General features: G+C 42.6%; 1 protein-coding gene across 2 annotated transcripts in view; it reads left to right on the forward strand.

Annotated features, from left to right (window-relative positions):
* Positions 1-14,773, forward strand: part of RAB11FIP4 (RAB11 family interacting protein 4) — a 130,307-nt gene that overhangs the window by 45,665 nt on the left and 69,869 nt on the right. For both annotated transcript variants that reach the window (XM_040581902.1, XM_040581903.1), the window contains exon 3: positions 7,795-7,883. In XM_040581902.1, coding sequence (XP_040437836.1) covers positions 7,795-7,883 — 89 coding nt within the window. The remainder of the gene's footprint in view (positions 1-7,794; positions 7,884-14,773) is intronic.

Consider the following 14,773-nt stretch of genomic DNA (forward strand, 5'->3'; position numbering starts at 1 on the left):
AGGCTTGTTATCAAATGAAAGTAATTTGTCTTGGCAGCAACAGATTATAAATACGATACTTTGACATCTCAGCCTATTGCAATTACTTGGAGCAATCAGATTAATAGAGCAAAATGAGATCCTACTATAAATCCAGTGGGTTTTTTTCAGTAATGGCATATGAAGCTGAGTTATTCTTAGCACTGGAAGCCAAATATTTGAATTCAAGCTTTACTATCCTAATGCCTTGCCTTATTTATTTATGAGACTTCAGATTAATTTGTCTCATAGATGCTTGCCTTTATAGTATGCGGAAGAAATTTTTTGCCGCACAGAGATGATGTAGTGCCAAGGTGGTGGGTTTTTTTGTAGTTCAGTGCCTTGAATTTGTTTAAACCATGAGGTTTGAAGCATCTAGAACAAAAGATTCAAATCTCAGTGGTAAAGAACTGACCTCTGATGACATTGATTTGAACATTTCAGATCCAGGTATGGATCTTAGCAAACCCCTAAATTTTAGAACCTGAAAAAATCCCAAACATTAGTGTTCAGTGTCTGCTCTGTAACTGGTTGGTTGCAGCTCTTGCTGGAAGGAGAAACTCTAAACCCTGGATCTAAAATCTCTGGCTTGGCCTCTGTCCTCCATAAACCAGGGCATTGTTCACTCTTGCATGGTACAAATGAAGTGTTGTGTTCCTTTGTAAGTGGACATCAAGCCTTGCCTCCTCCTTAGTGCTTCTGAGCTGGATAAACCTCATGACACATGAGTCATGTACCTGCACACCAGCTGCTGGGACTATCGGGTGGAAAAGACAATTAATCTTCTTCAACTGCTGAGTAGCAGGAACTGTGGAGAAGGATGTGCTGAGGAGTCTTACTAACAGCTGGCACCTTTGGAAGTGATAAAGGGGACTTTTTCAAGCAGAGGTATCTATGCTAGAGGGGAAAAGTGTGCTGGAGGAACTCATTCCCACTGTGTCTCTGGGGTGGAATACTAGACAGGCAGGGTGCTTTCTGTTTATGGAAAGCTCTGCTGCTTTTTGCTGGTCCTTTGTGGATTAAAAGACTTTGCCTCAGCATCTGTGCTGAGCCCCTGCTGCTTTCCCCAAGCAATTAGGCTCTGCCAGAACCAGGGACAGGCTTGCCATCAAACTTAAAGCTTTGCAGCAATTTAATTGGAATGCCAGAATATGAAGGTTTTAGTCCTGCTGAAGCTGCCCTCTCTATCTACTCACTGCATGGCTTTGGCTTTATTTCTAATAACTGTGTCTGGAGAGCAATTGCCATGAAATAACACCTGTACCCTCTTACCTAGCAGCTGTGTCAAAAACCAGTATAGCCTAAGTGGCACTGCTTAGAGACTTTGAGAGCAGCCAGAACATCACTCAAAGGCTGAATTCCCATTGATTTCAGCAGGGTCAGCGTGGGATCCATTACTGTTTGCTCAGTAGAGCCAATAACTGGTTTTGCTGTGCTGAATTTATCGTACTAATCCAATAAATATTTTCTGCCAGTTGTAATACTTAAAGGTTTGAGTGGAACTGTTACTTCTAATGGGCTGTGCAGGCTGGTAGGTTCCACAGCCAGACATGTTTGCAGGACCAGGCTCCTGGTATGTTTAGCAGGCTCTAATTAAGTCTGACCTGTTCCTTCTATTTTAAGATTTCTGTTGTCTTTCCGATAGCCTCTCTGGTTTGATATTCCACTAAAAAAACCCAAATCCTGACAAATAAAGGATGAGCTCCCCCTAGTGACCTTGGTGTTGCAGCCCACAGAGATGAGAGGGTACAGCAGATAAAAATTAATACAGAATTAAAAGATAAAGGCAAATGTATTCTGACTTTATAGATTATTTTAACCGTGAAAACACCACTGACCACTGTGTACTGATTGGAGGGTAATGGCTTTCATAATGGGGAGACTGAGCCATGTTAGCACAGAGCATTTCTGCAACAGCGAATCTTTGTGCTCTAGAAGAATTACTGGGTTTTCAGATGAAATCACACAGCCTGTTTTTCTCCTGGAGCAAGAGGGTCTTTTCCTCATCTTGTAGAAGCTTAAGGACATTTAAGTTATGCTCTGTTACAATATTTGAAAATGGAAAGTTACAGGAGCTCTTTCATATTTATTAATGGTTTGGAAGAAGCATGGCTGTGAATTTATATGCTTCCCCACCTGTAGCAATAGCAAACTTTGAATCTTCAAAATAATGACACAGACCATTGTGTGCCTTCAAAAATCCATCTCTGTGCTTCCCTGGATCTTTAGGCATCTAATAACTGTAGCTGGCTGGAAAGCTTCTAGAAGCAGTCTTCATGTGAGCAGATAAAAGTTAAAAAAGTAGATATGTTTCTCCATGAATTCCTAGCAATTTTGATGAAAATTCCAAGAATACAGATTTGCCCAGACCTTTAAAGAAATGTTGAAAAAGGGAAGTTGGCTGTTCTGGTAGCTCAGATTGTGACAAGTTATCTGGACACCAATATTTGCAATATATACCAATACCTAAGACCAGGGCAGCTGCACTAGCACAGGAATTTCAGTAAAGCATTGCAGAAAAGCTCAAGAGTCTTGATATATCCATTTAGGCTCGTACCTATAGATCTCAGACTTCACAGTACAACATAACTGGAGATAAGTGGATGAATCTATCCATTCTTGCAAGAATAACTTACTGATAGGAGTGGTACTTGGGATGGTTCCAAGGACAAGGACTGTCACGTAAATGTGAAGAGCTGAGCTCTCCTGTTGTAAATTACACTCTAGCTGTTTAATGAACTGAAGTTGGTTACACTTAAAAGTACTTCAGAGTTTTCTAAGACTCGACTAGATTTTACTAAATACAGCCTGAAACCATAAATGAGTCTAATACACCATTAATGATCCAAGGGTAGATAAAAGTAAAAAGCTATTACTCTTAGGAAAAGTGCCAGGAACCAACTACATTCAATTAGGTACCTAGGTTTGATTTCCTATAGTATTAAAATTGCTTAATTGCCTGTGAAAATTGCCTGATGCAGTAGGGGTTAAATCTCCTCCTTGGAGCATTTGCAGGAAATAGCTTTGATACAGTTGTGTTTGTATGTGGCCAGAATGTCTGTCTGCAAATTCAGGGTTTGTTAGGGTGTGACAACCAATTTTTTAAAAATGTAACTGAAGGTAAATTTGTAAAATGATCTCATAAGATAAGTCATGTCTGGCATCATGAGTGAATTGAAACAAGTTAAAGGTTCATGTCTTCTCCTTCAGTAACTTTTTCGTAAAACACTTTCATTGTCTTTGCTGAGGACTAAAGGTGATCCTGTCCTGCCTCTGGACAGCCAGCACCGTTTTGAGAGTTTACGAGTCTTAGGCAGGTATTTTCAAGAAAGGAAGTATTTTAGCTGGCTCTTTTCACAAAGAGAAGAAATACATGACCCACTGATTTTGGTGCCACTTAGAATTCTTCTTCTGCAGCAGACTTCTGACCAGGGACAGGTCACTTGTCATTTTACTTTACTTTGTCCTGCAAAATGCAAATAATTCCAAGTTCATATGGTACTTCCTAACCCAGTTCTGGCCGAATGAACCGTGTTTACTTATGCATTTTTAATATTAGGATAAATAGGTTTTAACTCGGATAATTTTGACAGACCAGACTAGAGAGTGATTTAGCGTTTTGTCAAGTAAGTACTCGTACACATCGATGTGTCGGTCTTCTGAGTGGCACAAACTAACTGCCTCGGTGCTGGCTCATCAGATGTCTTCAGCCGGAGAAGAGAATTCAGCAGCTTCTGGCCACTCTCATTTCATAATCTCATAGTTAAGTTCTTTCTCCAGATATAAGATTGTTCTGATCTGTGTTACCCTGCATGGTGATTTATATAATGTACAGCCTTTTAGCAGAGCGTTCCTCCAAAAAGGAAGATTTTTTTTTTCTTTTTCTTTTTCTTTTTTTTTTTTAAATTTTGCAGAACTGCAGCAGTAAATAGACAAGGACTTGAAACAATTCCTGGGTTAGCTCTTCGCTTCTATCTGCTGCCTCACAATGATTGCAGTGCAGCTAAGTCTCCTTGGCAAGTGCTGCCCAAAAATGTAGATGAGGAAATTTTTCCAACCCTAGCAAGGGAAGAGGGAACATTGAGCACATTAATATCTTATGATAAAAGTAGACATCCAAATGAAATAACTCTAATCAGCCATGTAAGTAGCTTTTGGTTTTACCATTTCCTGGAAAATGAAGTTATAGCAATAATGGGACATCATAGTGCAGAAGGTCCTTAAAGTAGCCAGGAAGTATTCCTTTGCTTATTTGCAATGGGTTATTTATGGACAGATTCTAGCCTTGGGTGCATACTGCTGCACAGCTTGAAATATCCATCATGGCAGTTCTGCAAGCCTAGGCAAGAATGTTTCTTCTCAAGAGGCGTACTGGTAGCAGAGAATACCCTGTGTGCCAGACTAGACTGCTCCCTGTACAAATTGTTGTTTGGTACCTTCATATTTCCATACTAAGATTTGCCAGAGTAAACTTTGATTTTTCGTTATTTTCTGTCTGAACTGTGATATGCTAATTTAGCTCACTGGCATTTCCCAGGCTGCAAGCCAACATATATTCTGGTAATAAACAGACATATGAGTATTTGAGACCTTCCAGTGTCCCTCTTTATATTATTCCCCTCATGTACTCATGGAGTACTTGGAAAATCCAAATTATCATTTAGATAAGGGGAGCGAAAGGTGAGATATATTAGCCCTGTTGCAGAAAAGCACCAAGAAAGCTGCTGCATTTTCCAGCAGTGTGCCAAACCCCACCTTCCTGGTGATAAGGGATGGCCCAAAGAAAAGACCAGCATCACAGTCCCCCAGAGGTATGAGAGTCTGATTTGTGTCTTCACAGGGAAAAAAAGCGATAGAGAATTTACTCTTCGAACAGTTCTTAACAGAACTAAAACCAGTGGCACAATCCTAAGATTCTTGAAGCCAGTGGCTGTCTTTCCATTGATGTGATGGATGTTGGAACAGGTTCAGATGTCCACAAGGTAGCAATGATGTGTTTTAGTAATCTTAGAGGAAAATGGCTTCTCAGCATTTCCTTCTCTCCTTCCCTTTTTATGGAGTATAATAACATGCAGATCTTCCCTGCAGGGTGAAGACTTCCAGGCTGTCATGCCAGTTTGCATGCTAGACAAACCTCTGGTTGCTGCACATTCAAACATCTTCCTACCAAAAAGTCACTTCTGCAGGAGGAGATAGTCTCAGATGAAACTACATCCCGAGTCTGTCAGTGCCAATGGGAACTTGGTCTATGACTTCAATAAACACAAAATTTGGCTTCATTTGCCATTTTGAGCTGTGCAGCTAGGTAAACAAATTGGATTAAATGCCTGGTGATGTTCTGGAAATGGGTCAAATGCTTGATAAGCTTCTGTGGTTCTGGATCAGAACATAAAAGCCTGTGCCAGGTTGTTTTCATGAAGATCTAAGGGCTGCCCCGAGTAGGTTAGGTACAAAGGAGACAATGCTTTTCTCCCCAGTGTTTTTACTGAATAAATGACAGGCTTGAATTTAAATGTCCAGGGGCTGTCATGAAGGGCTATGCCTTAATGAATAAGGAAAGTTAAAGAATATAAGCAGGAATAATCTTAGGTAAAAATTGAACAGCAAAGAGGGGACACAAGACCTTGCAGCCAAATGCTAGATTTCAGACCCTGGAGATGTAGGAACCATTCGTGACTCCAACTCTAACAGATCAGTCTTGCTGGCATTTCAAAAGAAGGCAAGGCAGAAAGGTTTCTGACTGCCCTTGTTTTGGGCAGTTAAATTCTTCTTTGAAGACCCACAGCCTTTGTGACTTTTCCCCACCAAAGAAAAAAATTGGGGAAGGTGATAATTTCTCACCAAATAGGCTTACATGAAGATTGACTGTTAGAGGTCTTTAGCTAGAAGCACTGTTGTTAGTACCACTGAATTAGGAAAACAAGGCTTGAAATTATGGCTGAAGATATCATTGTTGGGAATTTTTAGAACTGTGTAAACAGGTCTCCTTCATTACACTACTCTGCATCCGTTGCTGTATAGCACTTGGCATTTGTTTTCTTTTTTGCTGGAAATAACTCATTTTAGTGAGTAGGTACTCCTTATCATGCAAAGCCTTTTAGCAAAGTAAGCAGTTCATACGTGTAAAGACTGTCACAGTGGGTGCTGGCATAATGCAGTTTGAGTAATAAGCTTTGGTTATTAACGTCAAAAGGTACAAACAGTAGATTGAATTCTGCTCTGTAAGAGGACTAGAGAATGACCTCAGTCTAGCACAGGCTCTGACACAATGATAAAACCAAGAGAAAGAAAAGGATTGTGGCTGGGTGGGAAATGTGAGAGTCACAGGCAGGGCGAGTTATGTAGAAAGATGCCTTCTCTCGGCGAACAAGTTTAACACCTTGCCTCTATCAGCCAGCAAATTATTTTTTTGAATTGTTATTCCCAGGTGAACTCCACTTTAGGAAGTGACCCTAACACACCATACTTGCCCACTGACTTCTCCAGCAAAGCAAACAATGCACAGAAGTATGCAATTAATAGCTTAATTTATTCTCTGTTCTGTGCCACTTGAGAATCTCGCTTTGCTGTAGAAGCTGGAAAAGGGAAAAAAAGTCCTGCTGCCTGTTGTCCATGTGACACTCCTGAGATTGTAATAGTTGCTTCATTCACCATGTACTGCCTCTGACATACGCATGTGTGTGAGACAGGGAGAGCGTATTGATTCACCATATTAGGCTGTTCTTTTAAGTACTCCTTTCCTTTGTAAGGGGCTCCCTTCCATAACCACAAGGTAACTTCACCCCTACAGGTGTTATAAATTTATTTTAAAAACAAGAGATAAGATCAGCTAACAGTATAAACCTGTGCATTCACACTGTTTCTCCTGGTTTACCTGCCTTGTATCAGTGGTGTAATGTCACAGCCAAATGTATTGCACTAGTTATGGGAAAGAAGAAAGAAATAGAGCTGGATAGTTGCAGCTTCCAAGTAGGATAGTGTACAACACATGCTGAGAAGGTTTCATACAGTTTAGGCCCAAGGCTGTAAGCTGGTTATTCTAAAATAACCTGGCCTGATACTAGTGCCTTCTGCAGCTCAAGATGCCAAGTGCGGTCATTGGTAATTAATGGGGAATGAGGCATTTGGTGATTTCAGTGTTTCTATATTTGTCTCAGGTTTTCAGATGAGAGGACTGAGGGAAACACAGACATTGATTTTTCCAGCTGTTAATGTGCTTGTTAACAAAAGCAAACACAGAAGCTGAAAATCTCCAGTTGTGGTGCATAGATGTTTGCTTGCCAAACACTGTATGCTCTGGGACCCAGCTCTTTTTGAAGGGGAATTTGTGACATTTAGGTATGGCCCCTTTGTAGCTTAGACCAGAGAAAATCAGAAGCAGCTCCACCGACACTAATGTGCAATAGCAACTGCCTTATGCCAAGCCTGCAAATCCAGCGTTTGACTTCAGAGTTTTGGGTTGGTCAAGGGTGGGTTTCTATCCCACAGGATAGTTTGCCAAGCAGTATTCAGCTTTCATTGCAATGTAGCATATCCATGCTGAGAGTCAGCATTAGCGTGATTGCACTTGTGTACATGCCACATGCTGAATATGTGCTGTGCAGAACTCTGAAGGCAGGACTTTGTTACAGTTATTTAAACATATTCCAGAGCTAGCTTTCAAGGGTTTGTGCATACAGATTAGCTAGAAACCTGTGTTTCTTCTTCCATTGTCCATGCAATCTGTGGGGATACAAACTCTTAGCCTGACCATTTGCTCTTGTTTCTCTTTGCCAGGCTGTGAAGAGTTACTAAAAGATGTCCTGTCTCCTGAAAACTCTGGGCCTCGACACTACGAGCCACAGTACGTTGATTACTATTACCAGGTAAGAGAAGTGCTAATCTTGTCTTGTGTTAGCGGGCTGAGGAAGCCCCTGGAGGGATGTGGAGTTGGGTCATTGCAAACGCTGTTTTTTTACTTGGCCTATTGACCCTTCCTATAATCATGACTGCTAGCAAGCCTTCCATGCTCGTTTAAGCTGCATTTAACACAAGGTGGCCTGTCGTCTAGCGCGAGAGTATTTAGGACTTGGATAGCGTTCCTCTTGCAAGCCTCAGTATTTGCGTGGCTGTGAAGGGAGATACCACATACAAGCTCACTGGCACCACACAAGCAGAGAACACTGGTTTGTATCTAATTAAATCAGTCAAACTTTGTAGGTGAATAAGTCCTCAAGAGACCTTCTGCAGAAAATAAACAGGGACACGACAGCTGTTGGGAAGCAGAAGCAATGCACCTTTGGTAACCTTGATAGTATTTTGGCTGGTGGGTATTGCATATTTTCAAACCATTGAAGGTCTTCATTTGTATCCTCTGATTTGGTAGTGTCCGCTCAGTCTAACAAGCAGGGCAATGTTAAGTTTTCCTTTAAACATCTTTGTCTCTCCTTCGTTTTACTTTGGTTTTAATCATCTCCACCCATGTAAATTCTTAAGATTAAAGTTAGCATTGTGTGTTCAGATATGGATTGCATGTCAATGCTGTTACGAGACTGCAAGTGACCCTGAAATCAATAGAGAAGGCGTTCTACCTTCCCATGTGAAGTGTGAGAACAATACTCATGCATTGAGGAAAGACTTGTGATAAGCATGCCGGTGTTACACTTCATGGTGTTATTATACAAAATGGTTTCCACTGTTCATACAGAAAGTACAGAGACATTCCTTCACCTCAGTGCAGACGATGTCTGTCACAAGACAGAAGGAGCACTCCATGACTGCAAACAGGAGGACAGAATTTGATCATAAACTTTCTTCGTAAGGAAGAGTTGTCTGAGCTTATTGGCTCTTTTTGCTTGATGAAAATGGCAGGCTGGTTTTAGTACCTGGGCTGTGGCAGGCTGACACCACCATCACTCTGCTTGTTCCTAAAACTTTATTTTTATTGTAACTGTTGACATAGATACCACCATGCTGTTGCTTGGTTACCTTAATAGAGATCATAAACTAAACTCCGTTTTGCAGTAGATGATGGAGGCTATAAAATGGAAAGCAGGCTCTCTGCAAACACTAAATGTTCCCCATTGCTGTGCAGACATTGGGGGCTGGTTCTGACACTCTTTGAAGGCAGGCAGCATGGTTGTTGGGTCTTCATTCCTCAAGGATTTCACATCTGCTGTCACTCAGAGATGTGCTGTGGAGAGTGCTTGAAGACAAACTGTGAGATGGCCGCAGACTGCACCTCTCCTGCCACCTGTCCTCCAGGAGAGCCTGACGGTGGGAGTTGCAGTTGCTAATCCTGATAGCAGCCGATGAGTTTCCTGTCTGAGTTCTAGGTTTGTGCCTCTGGGACAGGAAGGGGGAAGAGGGTGACCCTTCCTGTTCAGAGAGTTGATCTGGCAGTGCTGTGGTGGAAGCCTTGCTGATAACGCCTAGGTAGGACTTGAGGACACCACCAGCCACCCTGTATGGTCCCTACAGTGGGCAGCACCATTGCAGCCGAGTCCATTAGCTGTGTTTGCCCACTTTAATTGGGCCAAGGCAGTATTTCTGTAGCCTCTGAGCAGAACCAGGTTCTTCCCCACCTGCCTACGGGGCAGATGAGCTGTTGTGGTGGGGAGGGGACGGGAAACAGTGCACATTGTCGTACACCCCATGCTCATCCCACAGCTCCTCTGCACAGCAGCCCTCCGCGGGATCGTTCCATCTACAACCTCCAGGTCTTTCAGGTGCAGTTTAGCAACTCTTCGCTAGATGTCAGTTAGAGACTGGGGAAAGGCTGTGAGCAGACTGCACTGGCAAAGATCCTCTGCTGTGGCAGAAAGTTGGAGTTTTCAATCTGATGAAACAGAGACCTGAGGCCCGGGTGGATTCAGGGTTATCACTGTTGATGAAATTGTTCCCCGTTCCCAAGGAAGCACATACTGAAAACGTACAAGCTATCCTTGCATCTCCCAGACCTTACTGAGTGTGAATTCCTGGTGATGTAGTGAAGTTTATGGGCAGCTCCCAACGGCACAAATGGTAGTTGCCTGTCTAATCTGATTTTCATCCCAGTATACCTTTTGCATGTCTGTTTAATTCTCAGGTGTAGTCAAATTCTCAGGCAGCAGCAGGATACGTCTGTTGTGATGGCACTAGTAGATATTTTAAAAGGGAATGCATCTTTTTTATTCCACCCAGAGGGTCGTACTTGCACAAAGGCAGGTACTGAGCTGGTTCATTATTATGCTGTCTTTGTATTCACAGTGTGATTTCAGAGGAAGAGGAGATTTATCCTTGTGACATGTTATATCTCCTGTTTTCACTTTTGCTTCCCCTCCCAAGTGCCCACTCCTGTATTGTAGCTTTCTGGAGCCCAAAGGCAGACACCTGAAGAGGTAAAGGTAGTGCTAAGCAGTGGGATGAAGTGGCAGGAGCTGTGGTAAGGTGCTGACCTGATCCAGCTGTTTATGTATGTTGAGTCAAATGGGGACGAAGAAACTGCCAACCCTCCAGCCTTTAATTGAGATCAACTGGATGCAATTAATTTAAATTGATACATAAAATCCCTTGATACCAGGAGCTTGGGGCATTTTGTTTGACATTTTCTAAATGATCTGCTTTTAATTTTTATTTTCCTTCAGTGTAAACAAGAACAAAAGGCAACAAGCTTTTAACTCTAAAAAGAGGAAACACTGTTCAAAAAGAGAAAAAAATCCTATTGTATATGCAATTTGAAATGCAAAGACCATTCCATGGAAGCTTTCTAATGGTCTATAGGGAGAGACTGTGTCAGTGATACTTCATGTGAATGGAGAGCTCTTCCTTTGAGCTCAGGTCTGTTAAGGTGTGATACACAGAAAGCAAAAAGCAGCACTTGCTTGCTACAGGACTCTCAGATCAGTGGGAAATCTCCCACTGACTTCCATCAGCATTGATTCAGGTTGCAAACAGTACGTTTTCTTTTTAGACAGACCAGAGAACGCTGGTCCAAACTTAGGAGGATGGGATTGCAGTTAGGAGTTAGCAGTTGTAGAGCTCCTCAACTCCAGGACCTATGTATAAACCTGCCCCTTCTGTCTATGAATTCAGAGTCAGTTGATTTGGTTAAGGTCTGTAATTGTGCTCCATTTGAGGCACTGCTTCAGTCAAGTGCTGTTTATTAGTATAATTCCTGTCTCTTACAGCCTTTAGAGAGATAATAGAAATGTTTGAATTTGCCAGAAGCCAATTTATTGATCTTGAATTCCTTTCACAGTGTTTGCTGCTATGGCCTCAAGTCTTGTTTTGGCTCCAGTTTGAAGGGAGACAAAAGTCTCCCTAGGCCAGCCTGCAGGATTTGCTTTGTGGCAAGCATCTGGTAGCACTTCAGAGCTCTTGGATAGCCTTTTGGAGATGGTAACCAACCAAAAGTCCACAGCTGAAGGATGTGTGTGAAAACCCAGACCCAGATTCAGCCAGCTCAAACAAAGCAAAGTGCCTGTGTCTAGTATTTCCAAATGGCTGGCTCTGGGCCTTCCTGGGCATCTAGCCAGCTAGGAGTGCTAGCCACAGGACTCAGAGGTAATTAGGCTGGCGGCGTCTTCAGCTTCCTGGCCAAGATGTGAATTGCAGGCCCTGAAAAGAGATGACCTGGGTCTAGGTGCTCTTCTGTCTGGGCATCTAAGTTTAGGGAAAAGGGTGTTGGCGACAGGAGCTGGCTTTTTCAGCTCTTCACCTGGTGTATTTTGGCTGTTCAGATTTGAAGGGAGCCTGAACCTAGATCACCCAAGTAGATGACAGAAGAGGCTGAATGACAAATCTTAGAGCCTCTCACCACCAGGTAGCAGGGTACCTGTTTGAGTAACTGCTTGTGAGGGAGCGGACTATGTGTTCTTACATGTGAGTAATTACCTTTTCATCTGAAATCAATGTCCAAATGCCATACGTGCAAACGCAGTGGAAGAGCATGTTGCAAGATATAATAATAACAGGGTCCTTGTTTTAAACAAGGCTGTTCCTTTCTTCTTAATTATTGCTGTATTGAGTTGCCAATTTCCATTTTTTTTTGCTGCTCTCACCTGTTAATAAGAGAGTGAATCTGCCTCTTAACAAGGTACAGGATGATTGCTGGATGTCAAAGATGGAGCTGCCTTTTCAGTCCTGTGTGTGTTTGCCTGCCTGCCAAGTGATTAAGTACACTGTATGAACAGCAGAAAAATTGTTGAAACATGACAAATAAATTGTGTTTGCCTCTGGGATGGAGCTGGGTCTACTAGCTGATCAGCTGCTGTGAACATATTTTCAGTAGCAATTAGGTGTCCCCCACTGGCTTCTGAAAAAAGTTTTTCCCCACTAGCTGCTTGAGAGTATCTGCTAACACCTGTGTCAGAACAGAGGGGGTCTTCCTGCACTGGAAAAAGACTGATCCAAATGGGGTTTTCATTAGGCTGTGGAAGAATATAGCAGTCAAGACACAGCTGGACTGAGGAAAGGTGAAGGGCCATTTGCCTTTGTCAGCCTGGAATTGCAGTTATCATCTCTGATTGTGCTGTCTCTTGCTATTTATTGAAAAGCAAGCCCAGGAAAGCATTGACTATTTTATTGAATTCAAACCTGCAGTTCTCTTCTTCTTCTTGTTCCCATCTTAAATAAAGCTTTCCTTTTTTTAATTCTCTACTAAGGACAAACCTTTCACCAGGCATGCTAGCAGCGGCAGCAATGCTAATTTGCTAGTGAAAAAATTCCTCTGGATTGGGGAGCAAGTAAAGACATCAAATCCTACCTGAGCCCAAGAAACATCTGCCCTATCACTTCTAGTTGCCCAGAAGCCTGTTCTGCCTAGTTTGGGGGGTGTCCACCAGGAAGACAGTGACAGTCAAGGGATAGTACTAACCTGCCACCACAAGTTAATGCAGATCTTCACTAAAGATAGCACCACACATTCCTCAGAGCTTGACTGTTGATGTATTTTTATCATTGGTGCAGACCTAGCAGTGCTGAGCCTCCAAAAAAATGTCTTCCCACATAGTTTGCTCTGGGTCTGTGCACCCTTGCTGTACTGAGCTCACTCTTCCTTCTGGAAGCTGTAGCAAAGTCATGTGAAGGATGTCAGATCTAGTGGGGAAACTTTGCAGAGTCCATAACCAGAATTTTTTTTTGGTTTTCATCTCATATATGCTGTGTTTTGAAGCAATGACTCCACCTAGACCATCAAGTTGCCAGTGTTCTGGGGCAAAATGATTGACCTTACTTGTCAGGAGGGTTTTCTTGAGACTGTTTTTCCTAACATTAAACCTAGGTGTTGCCTAACAATGCAAAATGCGTCATTCCTACTGCCTTCTGAAGTAGCATTAGCAGAGACACTCCTGTCTTAGCAGAGGCAAAGCAGCTAAGAAGTTACTAAGTTGGAAATCCTTTCCAACTGATAGCAAAGGGGAAATAACAGCCTGTGAGGTAAGTAGAAGCAGTATTAAACACAGCAAATGAAGCCCTTTTTTTTTCTGTTTCTTATCAGCCTGCAGTTTTCTCCACCACCCATACTCAGCCATTCTTGGCTCCCATGGTGTTTTCAGCCCTGCAGATGCTGGATGTCTGCTTTGTATGTGAAGACTTCCCTCCCTGTGCTTGAGACTCTTGGGGTGTTTATGTTACACGGTGATCAGCACAGCGCATGTTTGCAAATCGCTTCCCTTACCAAGCTGCTGGTGGGCTTTTCTGTCCTGCTGTCGCTGTAGGACCCACACTGTGGTTATGAGCAGCTCATCCTAATGTTTTTCAACAAGAAGCTGGAAGAGAGGCTGCATCTTAATTCCTGCAGTAGCCAAAACCTGGGCCATACATGTTCCTCAGTACTTCAGCTGGGGAACGTCCTGGCTCAGGCCTCTCTTTTGGGTGTGCTAAGGGAAACAGAAGGTTCCCTGGTTTTATATTTGGTACTCCTAAATCTGCCAGATTGTCCTTCACCTCAGCTTCTGCTGCATCCCCTGGGAAATAAGCATGCTCAACATCTTCAGGGATAGCCGTTTGGGAGGCCCAGCCCAAGGATTGATCCCAGCCCCTGCTGAAATCAGTAGAAAGACTTCTTGGACCCTAGCAGGAGTTAGGTCAACACCTTGGGTTGTTTCTGAGATGGTTGTTGCCTGAATCCCTCACTGTGGGGTGAGGGGAGAGAAAAGCTTGATAAAGCACAGCCTTGCAGTTACAGACTTTAAAAAGTCCATGTTCCTAGGTAGAACTAGGCAGGATTATACACAGGCAACACACTGTCTGCACCGATGAGAAGTTTATTGTAACCTCTAAGGGCAACACTGTCAGGAATTCATTTTTTTCCTATTTTTTTCCAAGCATCAGAAAGCAACTTTAACTACAACTGCTGAGGAACCCCCAGTGAACAATTACCAAGAGCAATGAAAAGCACAGCATGCCCCCATTTGGGACTAATTTACATGGAAATTGCCTGCTTTCACCTGACAGTATTCTGAATTATATTTTTTGGGTTTGTGCATACATGCAAAAATAAGTGTCCTTGGTACAGAACACCTGCATAAAAATAATCTGCCTCTCCGGCTGCTCAAGCTGCCCTGAAGAACTGCTGTATAGAGAATGAGCAGTTTTTCACTCAGGGCAAGGTAGGTATCTTTCAACAAAATAGATGCTGACTCCTCCAAAAACAGCCATAAAAGAGATTGAGGATTATTTTCTTTTTCAAAACCAGTCTGAATTTTTGATTTGGTGGAACATCACACACTGACATTTTTAAGGGGGAAATTACTTTGACTTGTTTTTTTTTTTTCTTGGTTTTTGTATAAAACAC

Source organism: Falco naumanni, chromosome 1 (genome assembly GCF_017639655.2).
Source record: "Falco naumanni isolate bFalNau1 chromosome 1, bFalNau1.pat, whole genome shotgun sequence".
NCBI lineage: Eukaryota > Metazoa > Chordata > Aves > Falconiformes > Falconidae > Falco > Falco naumanni.